This window comes from Aplidium turbinatum, chromosome 7, assembly GCF_918807975.1.
Source record: "Aplidium turbinatum chromosome 7, kaAplTurb1.1, whole genome shotgun sequence".
Taxonomy (NCBI): Eukaryota; Metazoa; Chordata; class Ascidiacea; order Aplousobranchia; family Polyclinidae; genus Aplidium; species Aplidium turbinatum.
Genome location: NC_137478.1, coordinates 15730316 through 15746721, shown reverse-complemented (window position 1 = coordinate 15746721; position 16406 = coordinate 15730316). Strand labels below are relative to the sequence as shown.

General features: G+C 36.8%; 1 protein-coding gene across 3 annotated transcripts in view; it reads left to right on the top strand.

The window, feature by feature from the left end:
* Positions 1-16406, top strand: part of LOC145774195 (uncharacterized) — a 73160-nt gene that overhangs the window by 39238 nt on the left and 17516 nt on the right. For all 3 annotated transcript variants that reach the window (XM_082585370.1, XM_082585368.1, XM_082585369.1), the window contains 2 exons: positions 1936-2039; positions 2879-3076. In XM_082585370.1, coding sequence (XP_082441496.1) covers positions 1936-2039; positions 2879-3076 — 302 coding nt within the window. The remainder of the gene's footprint in view (positions 1-1935; positions 2040-2878; positions 3077-16406) is intronic.

Sequence of the window (16406 nt, the reverse complement as noted above, 5' to 3'; positions counted from 1 at the left end):
CATTAGCAGCAACGTAAATTCAGCAAAATGTCACGCAGATGGATGACATAATTATGTACTCACACTAGGATTGCTGTTATTGCCACACTCGGAGTTATCGCTACGTTCGACCTATCGTTAATTATTATAAACAAAACTTGACCACTTCCATTAAGCAAACACATGCCATGCGTCTGCGTAAACTAGCGGTTGATGGACTGCGACTCTTTAAGCTAAGCACAACATAAAGTTTAGCAACAAATTAGATTTATTACCATGAAACAAGAGACGAAAAGGTTTACTAAAAAGTAAAAGGTATACTGTAAATGGAATGACAATGTCTTGAAAATGGAATGCAAATACTAACTTGATTATACGTTTGAAAATGTACCTGTTGAAAGTAAAATCATTCACGTTTACATCAATTCAATAGCACGTCACCTTGAATAAATTTAGAAGTTGCTGACATCCGTAAACAGCTCTTGAAAAATAGTTACGGAGAGACGTTTGATTATAGTTTTCTTTTCACTACAATATCGCAACTTATGACTGACCTGCTCTCAACTTTATGACTGACCTGTTTTCGTGTTGCAGATGAAACAAAAGATCGCATTTTCCCGTCTTTGATCAGGTTTCTATGGCAACGGTCGTGTGTGCGTCATGCAGTTTGCGCGAGTCCGTTGTTGCGTTGATTATTCCACATGTGCGCAATGCGGTTTGTACCAGCCCTTGTTGCGTTGATTGGTGTTTACGTCGTGCCGAGACTTCAAGTTCATTTTCACAGCGAGCGGTTGACTGCCGCGACAATTCACTGCAGAGGTTTCGACTTTCAAAAGCAACATTGAGTCAGTTTGCAAGCGCATAAAGCTAAACGCACGCTCCGTCTACGTAGCAAATTATGTTGTTTTTGGGTGCATTCAACATCTGATGACATTGAATCGACACAAAATGGTAGATTTTTGCTATGTCTCAGGCAGCAAAATCAGTCATTTTTACATTGATTCAACGTCTGCAGACATTAAATCAATGTAAAAATGACAGATTTTGTCTGGTGTGAAATTGGATGTAGCATCCTACTCGTTCTAGTGATCATTTATCGCGAAGCTGTTGCGGTTTGCATTCAAAAAATGTTGTCCTGCTGCCGATCGCTAGTTCATCTATTGTTGTATGTATCAATACAGCATAAAAAGTTGGGGCCTATGCCCTATGTTGTAACTAGTCAGGAAGTGCAAATTTTGGTTTGTATCAGCTACTTGAAAGGAAATATTTTCCTCAGAGAAAAAATGACCGAAATAAATAAAAAATGACCGAATTTTTTCAAGTCATTACGGACAAATGACCGAAAAGTGTCAGCGAAAAAAAAACCAGGGCTGAAGGCACTCAAAAGTAAACACTGGATGAGATATTATTTGAAATATCATATTAAATCAACAAATAGCTTATTTAAATGACGAATGACATAAACATGACGCTAAGAAGGTGGATGAAACAATATCGATTCTATAGCCCAGAATGTGTATGCTGCAAAATGGCTGCACGGCTAAAAATGTTTGGAAGCTACTGCCATAGCTTATGCATACAGATGGTCTTTACAAAAATTCAATCCATCAATGCATTGCAAACATCAACAATCCAATCATTCATTTCATTTATTATCATTCATTTCTCTATTGTAAGATAATTCCTTTTAATATACATGTGCTGCTGTGATTTTACAATTCTTTGAAAAAGGCTGTCTCCGAATAGGGAGTTCTCCGAATCGGATTTTGCTCCTTTTGCGAGCATCAAGTCATGGCTTTCACCACTTGGCTATGCAGTCGACTGAAGTCTTGTAGAATGTAGATTATAATAAAATACCACACATTTTAAAGTTAGATTTTATGGTATTATTGTTAATAATTTTTTTCATTTATTTATTATGGTGTTTGCGTTTCATCTGGTTATGTATTTTCACAGGCACCAAAGTTTATGAGTAGAAATGATCCCTATCACGATTTTTCCATTTATACCAAAAGTGTTGAACTGTATGTCACACTCAAGCGATTTAAATTTTCATTAAGGTAAATGATTTCAACTGTTTGCTTCAAAGACATTGTAGTGTTCATGATGCGTTTCAATAAATATTTTCTTTTTATTTTGACACAGTGCAAAGATTCTTGAAAGTGACTGATGGTTTAATATTATATATTGGATCATTTCATACCAACTCAGCCACCCTTGTATGTGACAAAAACAAGGGCACTACCTTCGTTTTTGACTTACGGGGGTAGCAAATAGCAATTTCAGCCATTTTCAGAGCGTATAACTTCTATTACTAAATTAAATAGATTTAAGCAATCAAGTCTGGGATCAAGACATTCTGTTGTGGTTGACCTGTCGCAGGGACATCTCAACGCAAAACTACTTATCACGAATTCTATTTTATTATTGAGCATGCCATATTGCCAGAGTGGGCATCTGCTATTTTAAATGTAGTGCGCTATTGTTACTTGTGTTAAAATAAGGTCCACTACCAATCGATAAAAGAGCATGCTACGTTGCTACCGCTACTTTTCCTGCTACTTTTGTCTTAAACTGACAGAAGAAGCACATTGTGATGTCTAAATGACGTTGAAAATGAATGATATCATTCATTTACACTGCCATTTCAACGTCTTTATAGAAATTTATTGTTACATCTTTCAAAAACAAGAGCATTTCATAATTTCACTAAGTCCTTAGGGTGGAGTGACAAAGTTTTACAAGTGACACCAACGGGGGTGCAGCCCAAAAAGTTTTAGAAGATCGCTCCTTCTGTTAGAGAGTTGTAATAGGTTATCTTTGTTGACTATGGTACAGGAATAAGTTGGTTAGCAACATCCTCTCACTAAGCGATCTTATAATGTTTTTTTTTTATCAGTGGCTTACAGAAATACAAGCTGATGGCTTCCACCTTTCGTTACTTTCATCTCTTATACCTCAGCCGAGCTGACATGGAAATATTAAATTTATATACAAATGAAGAGCAAGGCACTATAGAAATGAGATGGAGGATTGCGGGATGGACACCACTGGGTCTTATAACAACCTATTTTACCTCATGTCCAGTGGATCAAAGGTATGCTGTACGGTATGTGTTGTAGTGATGAAACGACTTGCAATTCCGGCCATATTTTTAACTTCGGCTCTGGGCCGGAAGTGATAGTGGCTCCGGCTCAGAGCCGAAGATGTATGCAAGCTTTGTGTGGCTGTGGTCAAGTTCAGAGTCTGCTATATTTGGCGAGTTCGATTCGGCAAGTTCCCTATTCGGCGACAGCCTTTTTCAGCGAGTTTCCTATTCGGTGATGTTTTGAAAATCCAACGACGCCTTCTGTAAATCCAACGATTGCATATTATTCAATATTCAGACATTGAATCAATGTAAATACGAACTGTTAGGCTAATTGGGTTCTTTGAATCCTACGTCACCGTCTGTATGCAAACTTAGAATATATATATAATATTAGTTATTTTGTTCATCAAATTACCTAACTATATTTTTAGAAGTAGTGCTGCCACACCTTTTTAGTTTTTGTACTAAATTCGAATCATCATAACTACTTTACTTCTGTAGCTTTAATGTTTTATACAAATTGTTGCAACTATAATCTTTCTCCTTAAATTTGCTTTTGACTACAATTTTTGCATTTATTTTTATCACTACCCTTTTGCTTGGTGAAAATACAATATTATAATTGCATTTAAATTGCCATAAAATTATTTCACTTGTAACTTAAATGTAAAACTTTTGGAAAGTGAAATTGATTGTTTATTTGAACAGAAGTAGTATGTCTGTGTTTTATTATATCTCTATTTTTATTTACTTTTTTCTGAATCCACATGGCCACACTGAGTCGGTTTCCTGCAATTTTTATTTTTCTGATTTTTTTATGACATCACAACCAAGTTTTTGAATGCGAGACCCTGTGTGAATTTTGTCAGTTTCAACGTATCCTAGTCAGCAAAAGTTCCCTTTTCTACACGAATTCAACGTTTAGTGACATTAAAACGATGTAAAAATGGCAATTTCTGCTGGTCCGGATAACTAGGCTATGGTACCCGATAATTTCCTTTCAATCTAAGCTGTAGGCCACACATTTCGTTAGCCTTTTCATTCTGTTACTAAGCTTTGGCACAAAAAAGAAACCATGGTTTTCAAATTAAAATATTTTGTTGATGTGAGCAAACATTTCAATTTAATAGTTCAAATATTTTCGCTAAATTTAATTTATTTTTCTTTGTCAGAATGCAAAAGAAACGATATTGTGGATTAAAATACAAATTTCTCTAAATAAACAGAAGGCGTCGTTGGATTTTCAAAAAATTGCCGAATATGGAACTAGCCGAAAAGGCTGTCCCCGAATAGGGCACTTGCCAAAACGGGCCATTCCGTCAAGTTCATTACCTTGGATAAGTTTAATTTTTTGCTTCCTTGTGGTACCGTACTACAGTAATTCAAGATAAAGCTGCATACACAATTACATATGTTGCCTGTAACGGTGGTCAACTCTGCAGCACCAAAGGAAAAAATTAAAATTTTCGGAATTTTTTTTTCAAAAGCTATACGGTAATACAAAGTTTAACAGCCCAACACACAATATTTAACGTTGCAAATTTACAACATTGAACTATAAAAGGACAATTCAATTTTTTTTAAAGTTTCATTTTCTTCACAAGTCTTTGTTCTACTATTTCAAAGTCATGTACTTCCCCAAAACCTTTGTTGTGTATCCAAGATGGGGCACTATGGGGAATGTAAGATTAGAAACGGAATCCAGGCAGTCAATCAAAAATCTTCAAATTCTTGTCTAAAATATCTACCAATTCTACATCATCATTATCGGCCATACCTGAATAAGGTGCCGGCTATCGTGATTTTCAACAACAATCAATCAGCCATTGCTCTAAGTATTAAGTTTACAAAATCCTAGTTTGTCCACGTTAAAATATTCTTAAAAATTTCCAAATGTAGACCGGTGCCTCTGACCAGGAAGCCGCCCTGTCATTACCAAGTGCTCAATTCCTCTCTTTTGATAAACGTGCCCAATAAATGACATTTGCCTTTTTATAACAATTCTATTAAGGATGCCAGGGGATTCACCCAGAGCGTCTCCATACTTCTTCATCGGTGATCTTATCAATTCAGCTAATTCCCATAATTCTCTGTATAAACCAAATTTCAATACCTTTCTATCCGCGGACAAAAAGTCCAGGATTCACAGCCATATAGTAGAATGACCAAACGTACACCTGTAAATATCTTATTCTGGTGTTCAGAGAGATTGAGTTTGATATCAGTATCTTAGCCATTTTGCTGCCATTTGGCCATGTTGATTCTACATCGAGTGGATAAAAACAGCCAAATTTGAAATCTACCAAAAGTTTACTCCTGAATGGATTCTTTTAAAGGACCCTAAGCCAGGGGTGTGCAACCTTTTTTACAGGAGGGCCAGATATAAATAACTGGGTGAAACCGCGGGCCGCATGTTTATTTAACATATAATTTCTAGTAGTTGCCGGCACAAAAAAAGTAGTTTTTTGTTATTCATGTGGTATTATTAGGGGATCTCCTTGCAGAAATAATAAGTTAAGACATACAGTATAAATTTCTGAAGAAAACTGCTATTCAATTCTATTATCACACAATCTTTAAACGAGTTCAGTGAGAAGTTTGCAGCTGGCTTCTTTTCCCCACCGCTTTTTCCAATTTTCCAATTTGCTTTAATGGAAGTGCTCACAATTTGAAGTCCATTTTCCAAGTGTTCGTCTGTCAGAACCGATCGATAGGGAGATTTTATGACGCCCATTTTAGAAAAAAATTGCTTGCACAAATACGTTGAGCCAAAAAGAGCCATTTTTGAGGCCATGAATTTTTTCAAATGTGGTAAGTCATCTTGGTTGAGATGTTTTCGGTAAAAATCGCCAAGATTCATTTCTAAATACTTTGCTTTCTTCAAATCCGTTTTCTCTTGAAGATCAATCAGTTCAAGTTGGATATCGCCAGGTGCTTTGTCAATGTCTGTGTTGAATGGCGAAGAGAATACACCAAACAAATGTTCATGAGAATTAAAGTCCTTGAAACGAGCCAAAAATTCATACAACAATTTTTCAAGTTGGTTTGCAAATTCAGTTTTCTTCTGAGGATTCGCATACTGTTTTTTTGCTGCAGTCTTGTATTGAGTTCATTCAATTGTTTTTTTGCCCTTTTTCAATTGTTTTTTTTTTCTTTCCATACCTCTACTTCTTTACTTCTAATTTTAACAAATTTGCTATTTTGACTGGTTCAACAAATTTGGCAAGGAATGGGCTGCTAGGCTGAAGTTGTTCTGATTCAACTGCTTGTAGGCTAGGCCTGCATTAGGCAATTGCTAGATTTGACGCAAGCCGGCTCTACAAAAGGTCTTAGCAAGAGATCAAACAAAAAGGCGATAAAGCCAGAGACGGGAGCAGGGCTCCGCCTCTGATCTGCTGACGTTCCAAATAATTAAATACAATGGATTAGCTTTGGCCAGTGGAAAATTTCTAAAATGGTTAACAGAAGGTGCGAAATTACAATAATCCACTCCACAATGAATTGTTTACATGTACCAGACTAAACTAAATTATAAACTCGTTTCGCGGGCCGCACACAATTCAAAATTGGCACATCTTTGCGGCCGCACAATTTTTCTTTGCGGGCCGCACGTTGCACACCCCTGCCCTAAGCATTGCCATGTGGCACCTTTTAAAGCACTTGGTGAAAGTGGTAGGCTGCACAGTGCACAGTGCACAATGGTTCAATTGGAACATTGATTACAAGAAGTAGATATATAACCAAAGGCCGGAAGCTTCAGCCTCAGGCTGGAGTTGCAATTCTCTGGCCATAACATCCTGTTTCTAGCCTCCGGCCAAAATTCTGCCTCCTGTGCATCACTAATATTGTGTTGTGGCACATGTAACACACTAATATGTAACAAGAATTTGAAGCAGTTGATGTATATTCTTTTGGTTTTAATTTTATGTATATTCAGGACTGTAGACTGTAGACAGGACTGTAGATCAGGACTGGCCGACCTACTACAGTAACAGTCCTCGAAATTAGCGGCGGCACACGGCAATTGCCGTGGTGAATGCCGCCGCAAACGTCATAATGGCCATTCTGCTACGGCAATAAAAATGCCGTCGCAAAATGAGCATTTAATTCGGACAAAAATTGTTCAAAATTTTTTCCTGTTTGATTTACTCGCAGCGGAAGTTTAATCAGCAGAAACATCGCACCAAGACCTCACCTCGGACTATTTTACTTGCTGTGAACACTCATGCAGTCTTCGAAATTAGCATATTTTTACTTTGCAAAAGCGTTGACGAGGCCAAACGGCAAAAGTGGAAATTGCCTCGGCAATTGCTGTGAACGTTTATTACGAAAAAATTGTACCAAAACATGTAAAACGAGAAGAGAAAAAAATAATTGATACCTTAATAGTCTATCGCGACCGCACTGTTTGATTTGTTGTGATGTAATAATACCAAAAGTAGCGATAAAGCGAACAATGCGATACGCACGCTGTTACGGTAATTCAGGTTAAATAACTCAAGGCGGGAAAAGTAAGTTAGTTTTGGGTTGATTCAACGTTCGAGTCAGCACAAATCGATTTAATTTTTCCGGCGGGTTATATCGCGTAACAACAATGCCCAATAAGAAATTTACGTTTGTTTTACATTAATTCGACATCTAGCGACGTTGAATTATCATGAAATGACGTTAATTGCTCAATCAGGTATCGGTAACAAATCAATAGCTCCCTGCGAGAAGATTGCCTCGATTTACGCATACACTCACATAACTTCGGCACAATTAGGATACTGCGAGCAACGCAGAGTCTGTTGGATAAAGAACTAGTCAGAATCGGAATCATCGGAAGATGAGGTTGTCGCCTAGTCACTGGAAAGCGCAAAACTGCCCTTTCTTGAACGCTCGATACCATATGATCGGAAGCATTACTTTTCTTTACTGCCGAAGAACCATTTATCCAATTTTGTACCACTTTTTATATTCGCAACGACACTGGTAAAAAAAAGCATTTGATGGAAGAATAACTTTTGCGTAACAATTAAGCCAGTATTTGTAAGGTTGCAAACTTTTTACAGTTCACAAGAGCATTGTCAGCGCATAAAATAGCTTGCGTGATGCTCTGGGCTACCGCCGTGTGACACACGATGAAGAAGCGCATAAAATTTTGTTTGATCAAAGCATTACGGCAATTGCCGCCGCAATCCAAGGTTTGTTGATTTGGTGACGGCACTGTTTTTGCCGTCGTAGACGGAAGCTAATTTCGAGGGCTGAGTAAACTCTTGGCCACATATACCTCGATGAAAAGTTTACATGAAAAAATAAAGCTAAACAGCGTGAAGGCCAAAGGGGGCCTATCCCTCAAAGGAAGGTTCCTCGCTCGGTCCGAATTCTGATGGTTTGCAGGTCAGATCGGACCGTCAAAAAGCTACTGCAAACCAACAACAGAAGCAAAATATTCGAAAACAATGGAAGAAGAAAACTTTTAAGATTGCAACATGGAACGTCCGAACATTGTATCAGAAAGGAAAATTAGACAACATCTTAAAAGAAATGAAAAGAAAGGATATCAAAATCTTAGGTATATCAGAGATGAGATGGCATAACAGCGGACGAATAAATAAAGATGGCTACACAATTATATACTCTGGAAACAATAAGCACTCAAGGGGAGTAGGAGTTATAATTAATCCTGAATTTGCAAACAATATTATGGGATTCTGTGCGGTTTCTGACAGAATTTTGATGGTTAAAATAAAAAATGTACACCAAAATCTCTGTATAATACAAGTTTATGCGCCAACTTCAGATTCTACAGATGAGGAGATCACTTGTTTCTACGACGATCTAAATGAAGTCTTGAAAGAATGTAAACATAATGAGTTGGAAATAATTATGGGAGACTTTAATGCGAAAGTCGGCAAAATCGATATCGATCAAAAGTGTATAGGAAAATTCGGACTCGGTCAACAAAATGATAGAGGAACAACCTTAATTGAATGGTGCCAAGAAAATAAACTATGCATAACAAACACTTGCTTCGAAAAACATCCCAGGAAACTTTGGACGTGGAACAGCCCAAATGACCAAACACGTAATCAAATTGACTACGTCATCGTACCACAGAAATTTAGAACATCGATTTTAGATATAAATGCATTCCCATCGGCAGACTGTGATAGTGATCACAATCCTGTTGTTGCAAAATTCATATTAAGACTACAAAAACTGAAAATGAAGAAAAGAACTATTTACTTCAACTGGAACGCATGTAAAGAAGACAAAACCATTAAAGAGAAATTCCAACAAGCTTTCACAATGCAAATGACAAGTATTAAGACCGAAAACAAAACTGAAACGACGACCACGGAAGAACATTTTAGCATTATCAAAGATTCGATTAATAAAGCCAATGAAATAGTTCCTAAAATGAATTACCAACGACATAAAAACTGGATGACCGAAGAAATCTTAGAGATGATGGAAGAAAGAAGACAAAAGAAACACAATAAAAGTGAATACCAAAAGTTGAACAAACAAATAAAGAAAGCATGTAACAAAGCCTGTGAAACATACTTGAATGACGAGTGCACATCAATCGAAAAACTGTATAATCTCAGTCCAAGAGAAACACATCAAAGAATCAAGACGTTAACTGCAAAGCACAAGTCTACGTCAAAGTCAGGATTATTGAAGAGTGAAACAGGTGAAATACTAATGGAAGAAAATGAAATACAGAAAAGGTGGCAAGAGTATTTATCTGATTTATATGACGATCCAGATCGAACTGCAAAACCTTTCAAATTCAGTGAACCATTGTCGGTACCAAATATTCTAAAAAGTGAAATTGAACATGCCATAAAACAAACTTAAATTGAATAAGGCTGTGGCGTGGGACCAGATGAGATCAGTACTGAGATGCTAAAAACACTGGAACATGTAGGTGTGGATGCATTGCATGAACTCTTCAATAACATATATGATTCAGGAGATATGCCTACCGACATGAACAAATCAATTTTTATAGCATTACCTAAAAAACCGGGAGCAAAGGAATGTGAAAACCACCGCACAATCAGCTTGACATCACATATTACAAAAATTTTACTACGCATTATGAACAGAATCAGGAACAAAATCAACGATGAAATTGCTGAAGAACAGTACGGATTCATGCCAGACCGCGGCACAAGAAATGCTGTATTTGTATTAAAAAATATCGCTCAAAGATCAATTGAAATGAAGAAAGATCTGTACATCGCTTTCATTGATTATAAGAAAGCTTTCGACCGAGTAAAACATACCAAACTACTGGAAATGCTAGATAACATTGGAATTGACGATAAGGATCTACGTATTATTCAAAACCTTTACTTTAATCAAATTGCAGCAATAAAGATTAATCACAACATCAGCGATTGGATATCAATCAAGAAAGGCGTTAGACAGGGATGCGTGCTCTCTCCAAGTCTTTTTTCATTATACAGTGAGATCATCCTCCGATGTCTTGATGATGAAGCTGGCGTAAATGTTGGAGGAACTAACTTTAACAACCTGAGGTATGCTGATGACACTGTCTTGGTGGCTGATTCGGAAGCAAAACTGCAAAATTTGTTGAACAAAGTAAATGAAAGAAGTAAAGAATTTGGAATGGAAATGAATGAAAAGAAAACGGAAACAATCGTAATCACAAAGAAAAAAGAAAGAAAAATTCCAATCTGTCAAATTAAAATGAATGGAACAACCATAAAACAAGTAAAAAGTTTTCGATATCTTGGGACAACAATAAACTGGGACGCCAAAGATGATAAGGAGTTCAATATACGTATTGCTCAAGCAAAAGCCTCTTTCCAGCAAATGAAAACAATATTACCGGTATGCAACAAGAACATATCTTTCTCAACCAGATTCAGAGTATTGAAGTGTTACATTTATCCAATTTTTAAATATAATTCAGAAACCTGGACAATTACCAAATCAATTAATAAAAGAATAAATGGGTTTGAAATGTGGGCATTCCGAAAAATGCAGAGGATTTCCTGGACAGCCAGAAAAAGCAATCAAACTGTTTTAAATCAAGTCAAACAAACAAACAATCTACTAAAAAATATCAAAGAAAAACAACTTCAATTTTTAGGAAGAGCGAAAAGGAAAGTTAGAACATCTCTCTCTCACAGGCAAAATTGAAGGGAAGCGTGCCCAAGGCAGACAAAGATTAACCTACTTAAACCAACAAACCGACAAAACTAACACCAACATACACCTAATACACAAAGCAAACAACAGAGAATCTTGGAAACTCTTCATACAAGAGGCAGTCAATGCTTGGAATCAAGTGCGACATTAAAAGAAGAAGAACATTCTTTTGGTTTTAATTTTATGTATATTTTTCTGGCTTTATGAGCAAGGAAAACTAATTTTATCATCATTCAATATTTTCTAATCATTACACCAGTGGCTCCCAACTTTTTTTGAAGCATTGTTCCCTTTTTGTATGATGACACTGATTATACCTCCCCTTAAAGTAGGCAGAGTATTAGGGTGGGCTGAAAAACACTTTTTTTTGAATTTAAAAAAAAAGGTATTCTAAAAAGCTGCCAAATCGACCTAGAAATCATTTCCCAAAATTTTGGGGGGTGGCCCCCTCAATCGGCCGTGCCACCCAGCCCAAAAGGTCACACAAAAGTCAAATCGCCATATCTCGAAAACTACTTGGACTGGAAGAGTGAAACAAAGCTCAAATGAAGCAGAAACACAAAGTTTCTATTTGTCCTAAGAGAACTTTTTAGTATAGTTGCACTACAAATTATGTTATTTCAAAAAAACGCTTTTTATGCTAAACTCGAGGGGACAAAATCACACAAATTGTAAATTATTAAGTATATCAGTACTGCGCAATTGATTCTTGTGCTGATTCTGTTTATTAAAATACTTAGTTGTATGACTGTTGAATGCATGGTGCTACAATAGGACATTTTATATGCTAAAGTTTAGTTACAAGGATTTTCAGATATTATTTTTTTTTGCAGAATACGGTACTTGGTAAAATTGTTGTCATAAATATCACTAGTTACAGTTACACCAATTCTCTGAGAATGTTGAATGCTTATGAACCCAGACCTAAAAGAAAACCTAAACTAGAAAAAACATTGCCTGGTGGAGGACCTACATTCAGTAGTGCTGACCACTTTCCACAGGGATCTGCCAACAAAAGAAGATGTAATTAAAAGAATGTTATATGAACAAAACTTCAGAACTAAAATTACTGCCCAAAAGATTGCAGTGGAGTTGGTTAATCTTTGGACAACTTACAATGTATATACAGTGGCTGCAGTTACAGTAAAAGACATTATCAACAATATTATGATCAAATTTAGTGAAGTTGTCCGATATGACAAAAAGAAGATAAAAAACCACTCTTTTGAAAAAAAGAAAAGTGATTTGATGGAAGATATGTACAAACTGTTTGACATATATTGCAGCAACCAAAGCCAAAGAAGGCAACTTGAGAGGAAATACGAACTTCGTATGACCAATAAAGATCATGAATTTTATGAAGACCAAAAAGGTGCACGAAAAATGAAGTGCCTTGCTGTTGTTGAACCTCTGACTTCATCAGATATAACATTTAAAAAAAAACTCCATCTTCATCAAGATTCTGTTACTTCCATTGATTCTGAGATGGATATTGAAGAGGCAAGTCCTAGCTGTTCAACAAGCACCACAAGTAAGACAAGGACAATTCATTCACCAAAAGCAAAAATATCTAAAACTATTCTTTCAACATCGGCAAATATATGATACATCCTTCAAATAGTAGTTCATCAGATACGTCTTCGGCTTCATCAGTTGATGAATTTCTACCACCACGTTCTATGATACAACAAGCTACTGAACAGAACAGAAAATCTTGGCCGAATCTTGTGATGATTGCTGAAAGGTATCGCATATCAGATAGAGCAGCAGCTGCAACAGCAAATGCAGCCTTAAAGGATTTTGGAATTGTCACGGCAACTGATACAAAACACACAATTGATAAAAACAAACTTCGATGGGAACGTGAAAAATACAGAGAAGAAATACGAAATAATGAGGAAAAGTTCTTTGAACTGGTTAATGGGGTGTACATCGATGGCAGAAAGGATGCCACACTCTCACTTCTTGAAGCAGATAATGGCAAGCACTATCAAGCCACTGTCTTGGAAGAACATTATGTAGTTGTTGGCGAACCAGGCGGGTTTTACTTAACACATTTTTCACCTGAAAATGGAAAAGGAAAAACTATTGCAAATTGTGTATATAAAGCTATGGAAGGCACTGCATTGAAAACAAAACTTGCAGTGGTGGGAACAGATGGCACTCCTGCAATGACTGGACCCCATTCTGGATACATAAGATGCCTGGAAGTACTTCTTAAGAGACTTTGCAGTGGTCGGTGTGCCTTTTACATGCAAATGAACTCCCTCTGCGCCATGTCTTTGCAACTCTCGATGGCATTACCAATAGTCCAGATAGTTTTACTGGGCCTATTGGAAAGGCCATTGACTCTTGTGTTTCCGATTGGCCTGTGGTCAGTTTTTCTCCTATTCTCAACCAAAACTTTTCATTTTTGCGCCACCCTAGTGCTTATCGTGCTTACTTTAAAGTGAAGTTGGGGATCAAGTATTATAAGTCTTGGGCTGCCAACATTGTTTGCAAAACTTGCAAAGAACATTTACATCAATGGAGGAACAAAAGAAGAAAAAGATTAAGGTTTTCTATTCCAATGGTGTGGCGCAAACCAAAAGATCATAGTAGTGACTGCTATTTTTGTGCAGTAAACATAAAAGGCATAAACAGGAAAAATAAGACTTCCTTGCAATATCCAAACCTAGCTTCAGCAATCAGGCCAGTGCTACACAGAGAAGAACTTCCTGTTCCTGATTTTGAAGGGTTGCCACAATTGGGTTTACTTCCTGACAGCGAAAACGAGCAAGCTTCCACTGACAGTGAAGCCATCCTTGCTGAAATCGAATTTCCTTCTGCTATTTTACCTTGTCAACTTTTTTTTCAGGGAGAACTCAATGACTTGGCGAGGGATATAAATTTATCCAAGGAATTTTCTGAGTTACTGGCTTCAAGGCTCAAAGAAAAAAATATTTTTGAACCAGGAACTGTAATCACTTTTTATTGGAAATGCCATGTCGAATGTTTGCCCTATTTTTCTCAGGAAAATGATATTGTATACTGTACCAATGTGGAAGGTCTTAAAAAGTTTGGTGCAGCAGAATACAATCCTCAAGATTGGCGACGTTTTATTGACAGCTGTACAGTGTACACGGAGTCTAAAATGTGTTTTATTGCATAATGGAAATGTTCATGGATTAGTACCACTTGAACAGTCAACAACTCTCAAAGAAAAGTATAGCGAAGCCAAATTTGTTTTGGAAAAAAAATCATATTATAAACACAATTGGACTTTTACGTTGATTTGAAAATGGTTGAATTTCTGCTTGGAATGCAAGGTGGGTACACAAAGTTTCCTTCTTTTCTCTGTTTGTGGGACAGCAGGGCAAGAGATCAGCATTGGAAAAGGAAACATTGGCCTATGAGAAGTGGAATGATTCCTGGCGAGAAAAATGTTCAAGCTCATTCTTTGGTGGAATGATCAAAAATTGTGTTACCTCCTCTTCACATTAATATAATAATAATGATGGTGTGGCAAGCACACTAGCGCAGTAATGCATTTTCACCTTCATGATAACTTACATAGCAAAGTTGGGTATAATGAAGCAATTTGTAAAAGCACTTGATAAAGATGGAAATTGTTTCAGATATATTTGTACAAATTTCCAGGATTAACAATTGAAAAGTTAAAAGCCGGCATTATTATTTGAAGGGCCTCAAATCAGAAAATTTATCAATGATCCAAACTTCCCATCTTCCATGAATGAAAAAAAAAAAACTGAGTGCTCAGGATGCTTTTGTGAAAGTTGTTAAGAATTTTTTGGGAAATAAAAAGGCATCCAATTACAAACAGCTTGTGTTGAACTTACTCAGAAGACTCCAGGATATTGATGTTAATGTGAGCATCAAACTTCATTTTCTGCACAATCATCTAGATTTGAGTGACGAGCAAGGAGAGCGATTTCATTAGAGACATTAGTGATATGGAAGTCAGATATGAAGGGAGATGGAATGCTACCATGCTAGCTGACTATTGCTGGTCTATTAAACGCGATGATGCTTTTGCAGTTCACTCTCGCAGATTTCTTAAGTGCAAGTTTATGGCAGACACTTTAGCGAGGGGAAAAATAAGGAGAAGCTACCATACCTTACCTATTAATCCTATGTTTGTGTGTACGTTTTTAAGTTCTTTGTTGGCTTGCTGAAATTGATTTATGTATTTTGACAATATATTTCACTCGTGAATAGATTTCAAATGAGCAATTATGTATAAGTGCTCTCATGCAGTGGAATCACCGTAACTAGAAAACTAGACCTGATAGACAAAAACTGACTACATTTTTGAAATCAGCGACCACAAATTAGCTAAAAACAGTTGAAATATCTTCGGCGCCACAATTTTTTTTTTTTTTGGCTAGTGTAATTAACGTTACAACTTCAAACAACTGTATTTAACAAGTGGTAGACAATATTTGAGTATTAAACATATAATAATATTGTCAAATAAATAAACATTTAGGAAAAACAAGTTTTACTCAATGTGTCCGCCATTTGTGTTGATAACAAGTCGGATACGCTTCGAAAAGAACCTGCAAGAGTCATGAATAACTCTTGAGGTATTTTGGTGCATTCTTTTTTCAGATTAGCCTTCAGCGCTTCCAAACTTTGGTTGTGATTAGTCGAAACCTTGCTCTCCAGGTAAGAGCAGATGCCAAAGTCTAGGGCGTTTAGGTCTGGGGATGAAGGAGGCTATTCTTCCTTGGAAATGAAGAATGGCACATTGGCTGAAAGCCAGTTTTGCGTTCTCTTTGTTCCATGTGAAGGGGCAGAATCTTTTTGGAATTCGACCAATTATGTTTTTTGAAGTATTTCTTTTCCCAAGGCAACAATAAACCTTCAAGAATATCATTTCGGTAGTTTTTTAGGTTAAATTTTACGTCTTGGTCCACATAAATCAATGGGCTCCATCCTGATTCGGAGTTTGGTTGTCTTCCTATCCACTGTTTTTCCTCTGATCACTTGTCGCATCCCAGTCTGAGACTCCCAGATGAACCCCTGATCTACCATGTCATATCAGTCCGGGCTGCTGATACACCTATACGCTCTCCTGATTGTCAGGCAAGGGTCTGGAGGTAGCCCCCTCTGATTCGTCATTTCCGTAATATTCGTCATTTAGTATTATAGATTTGAAGCA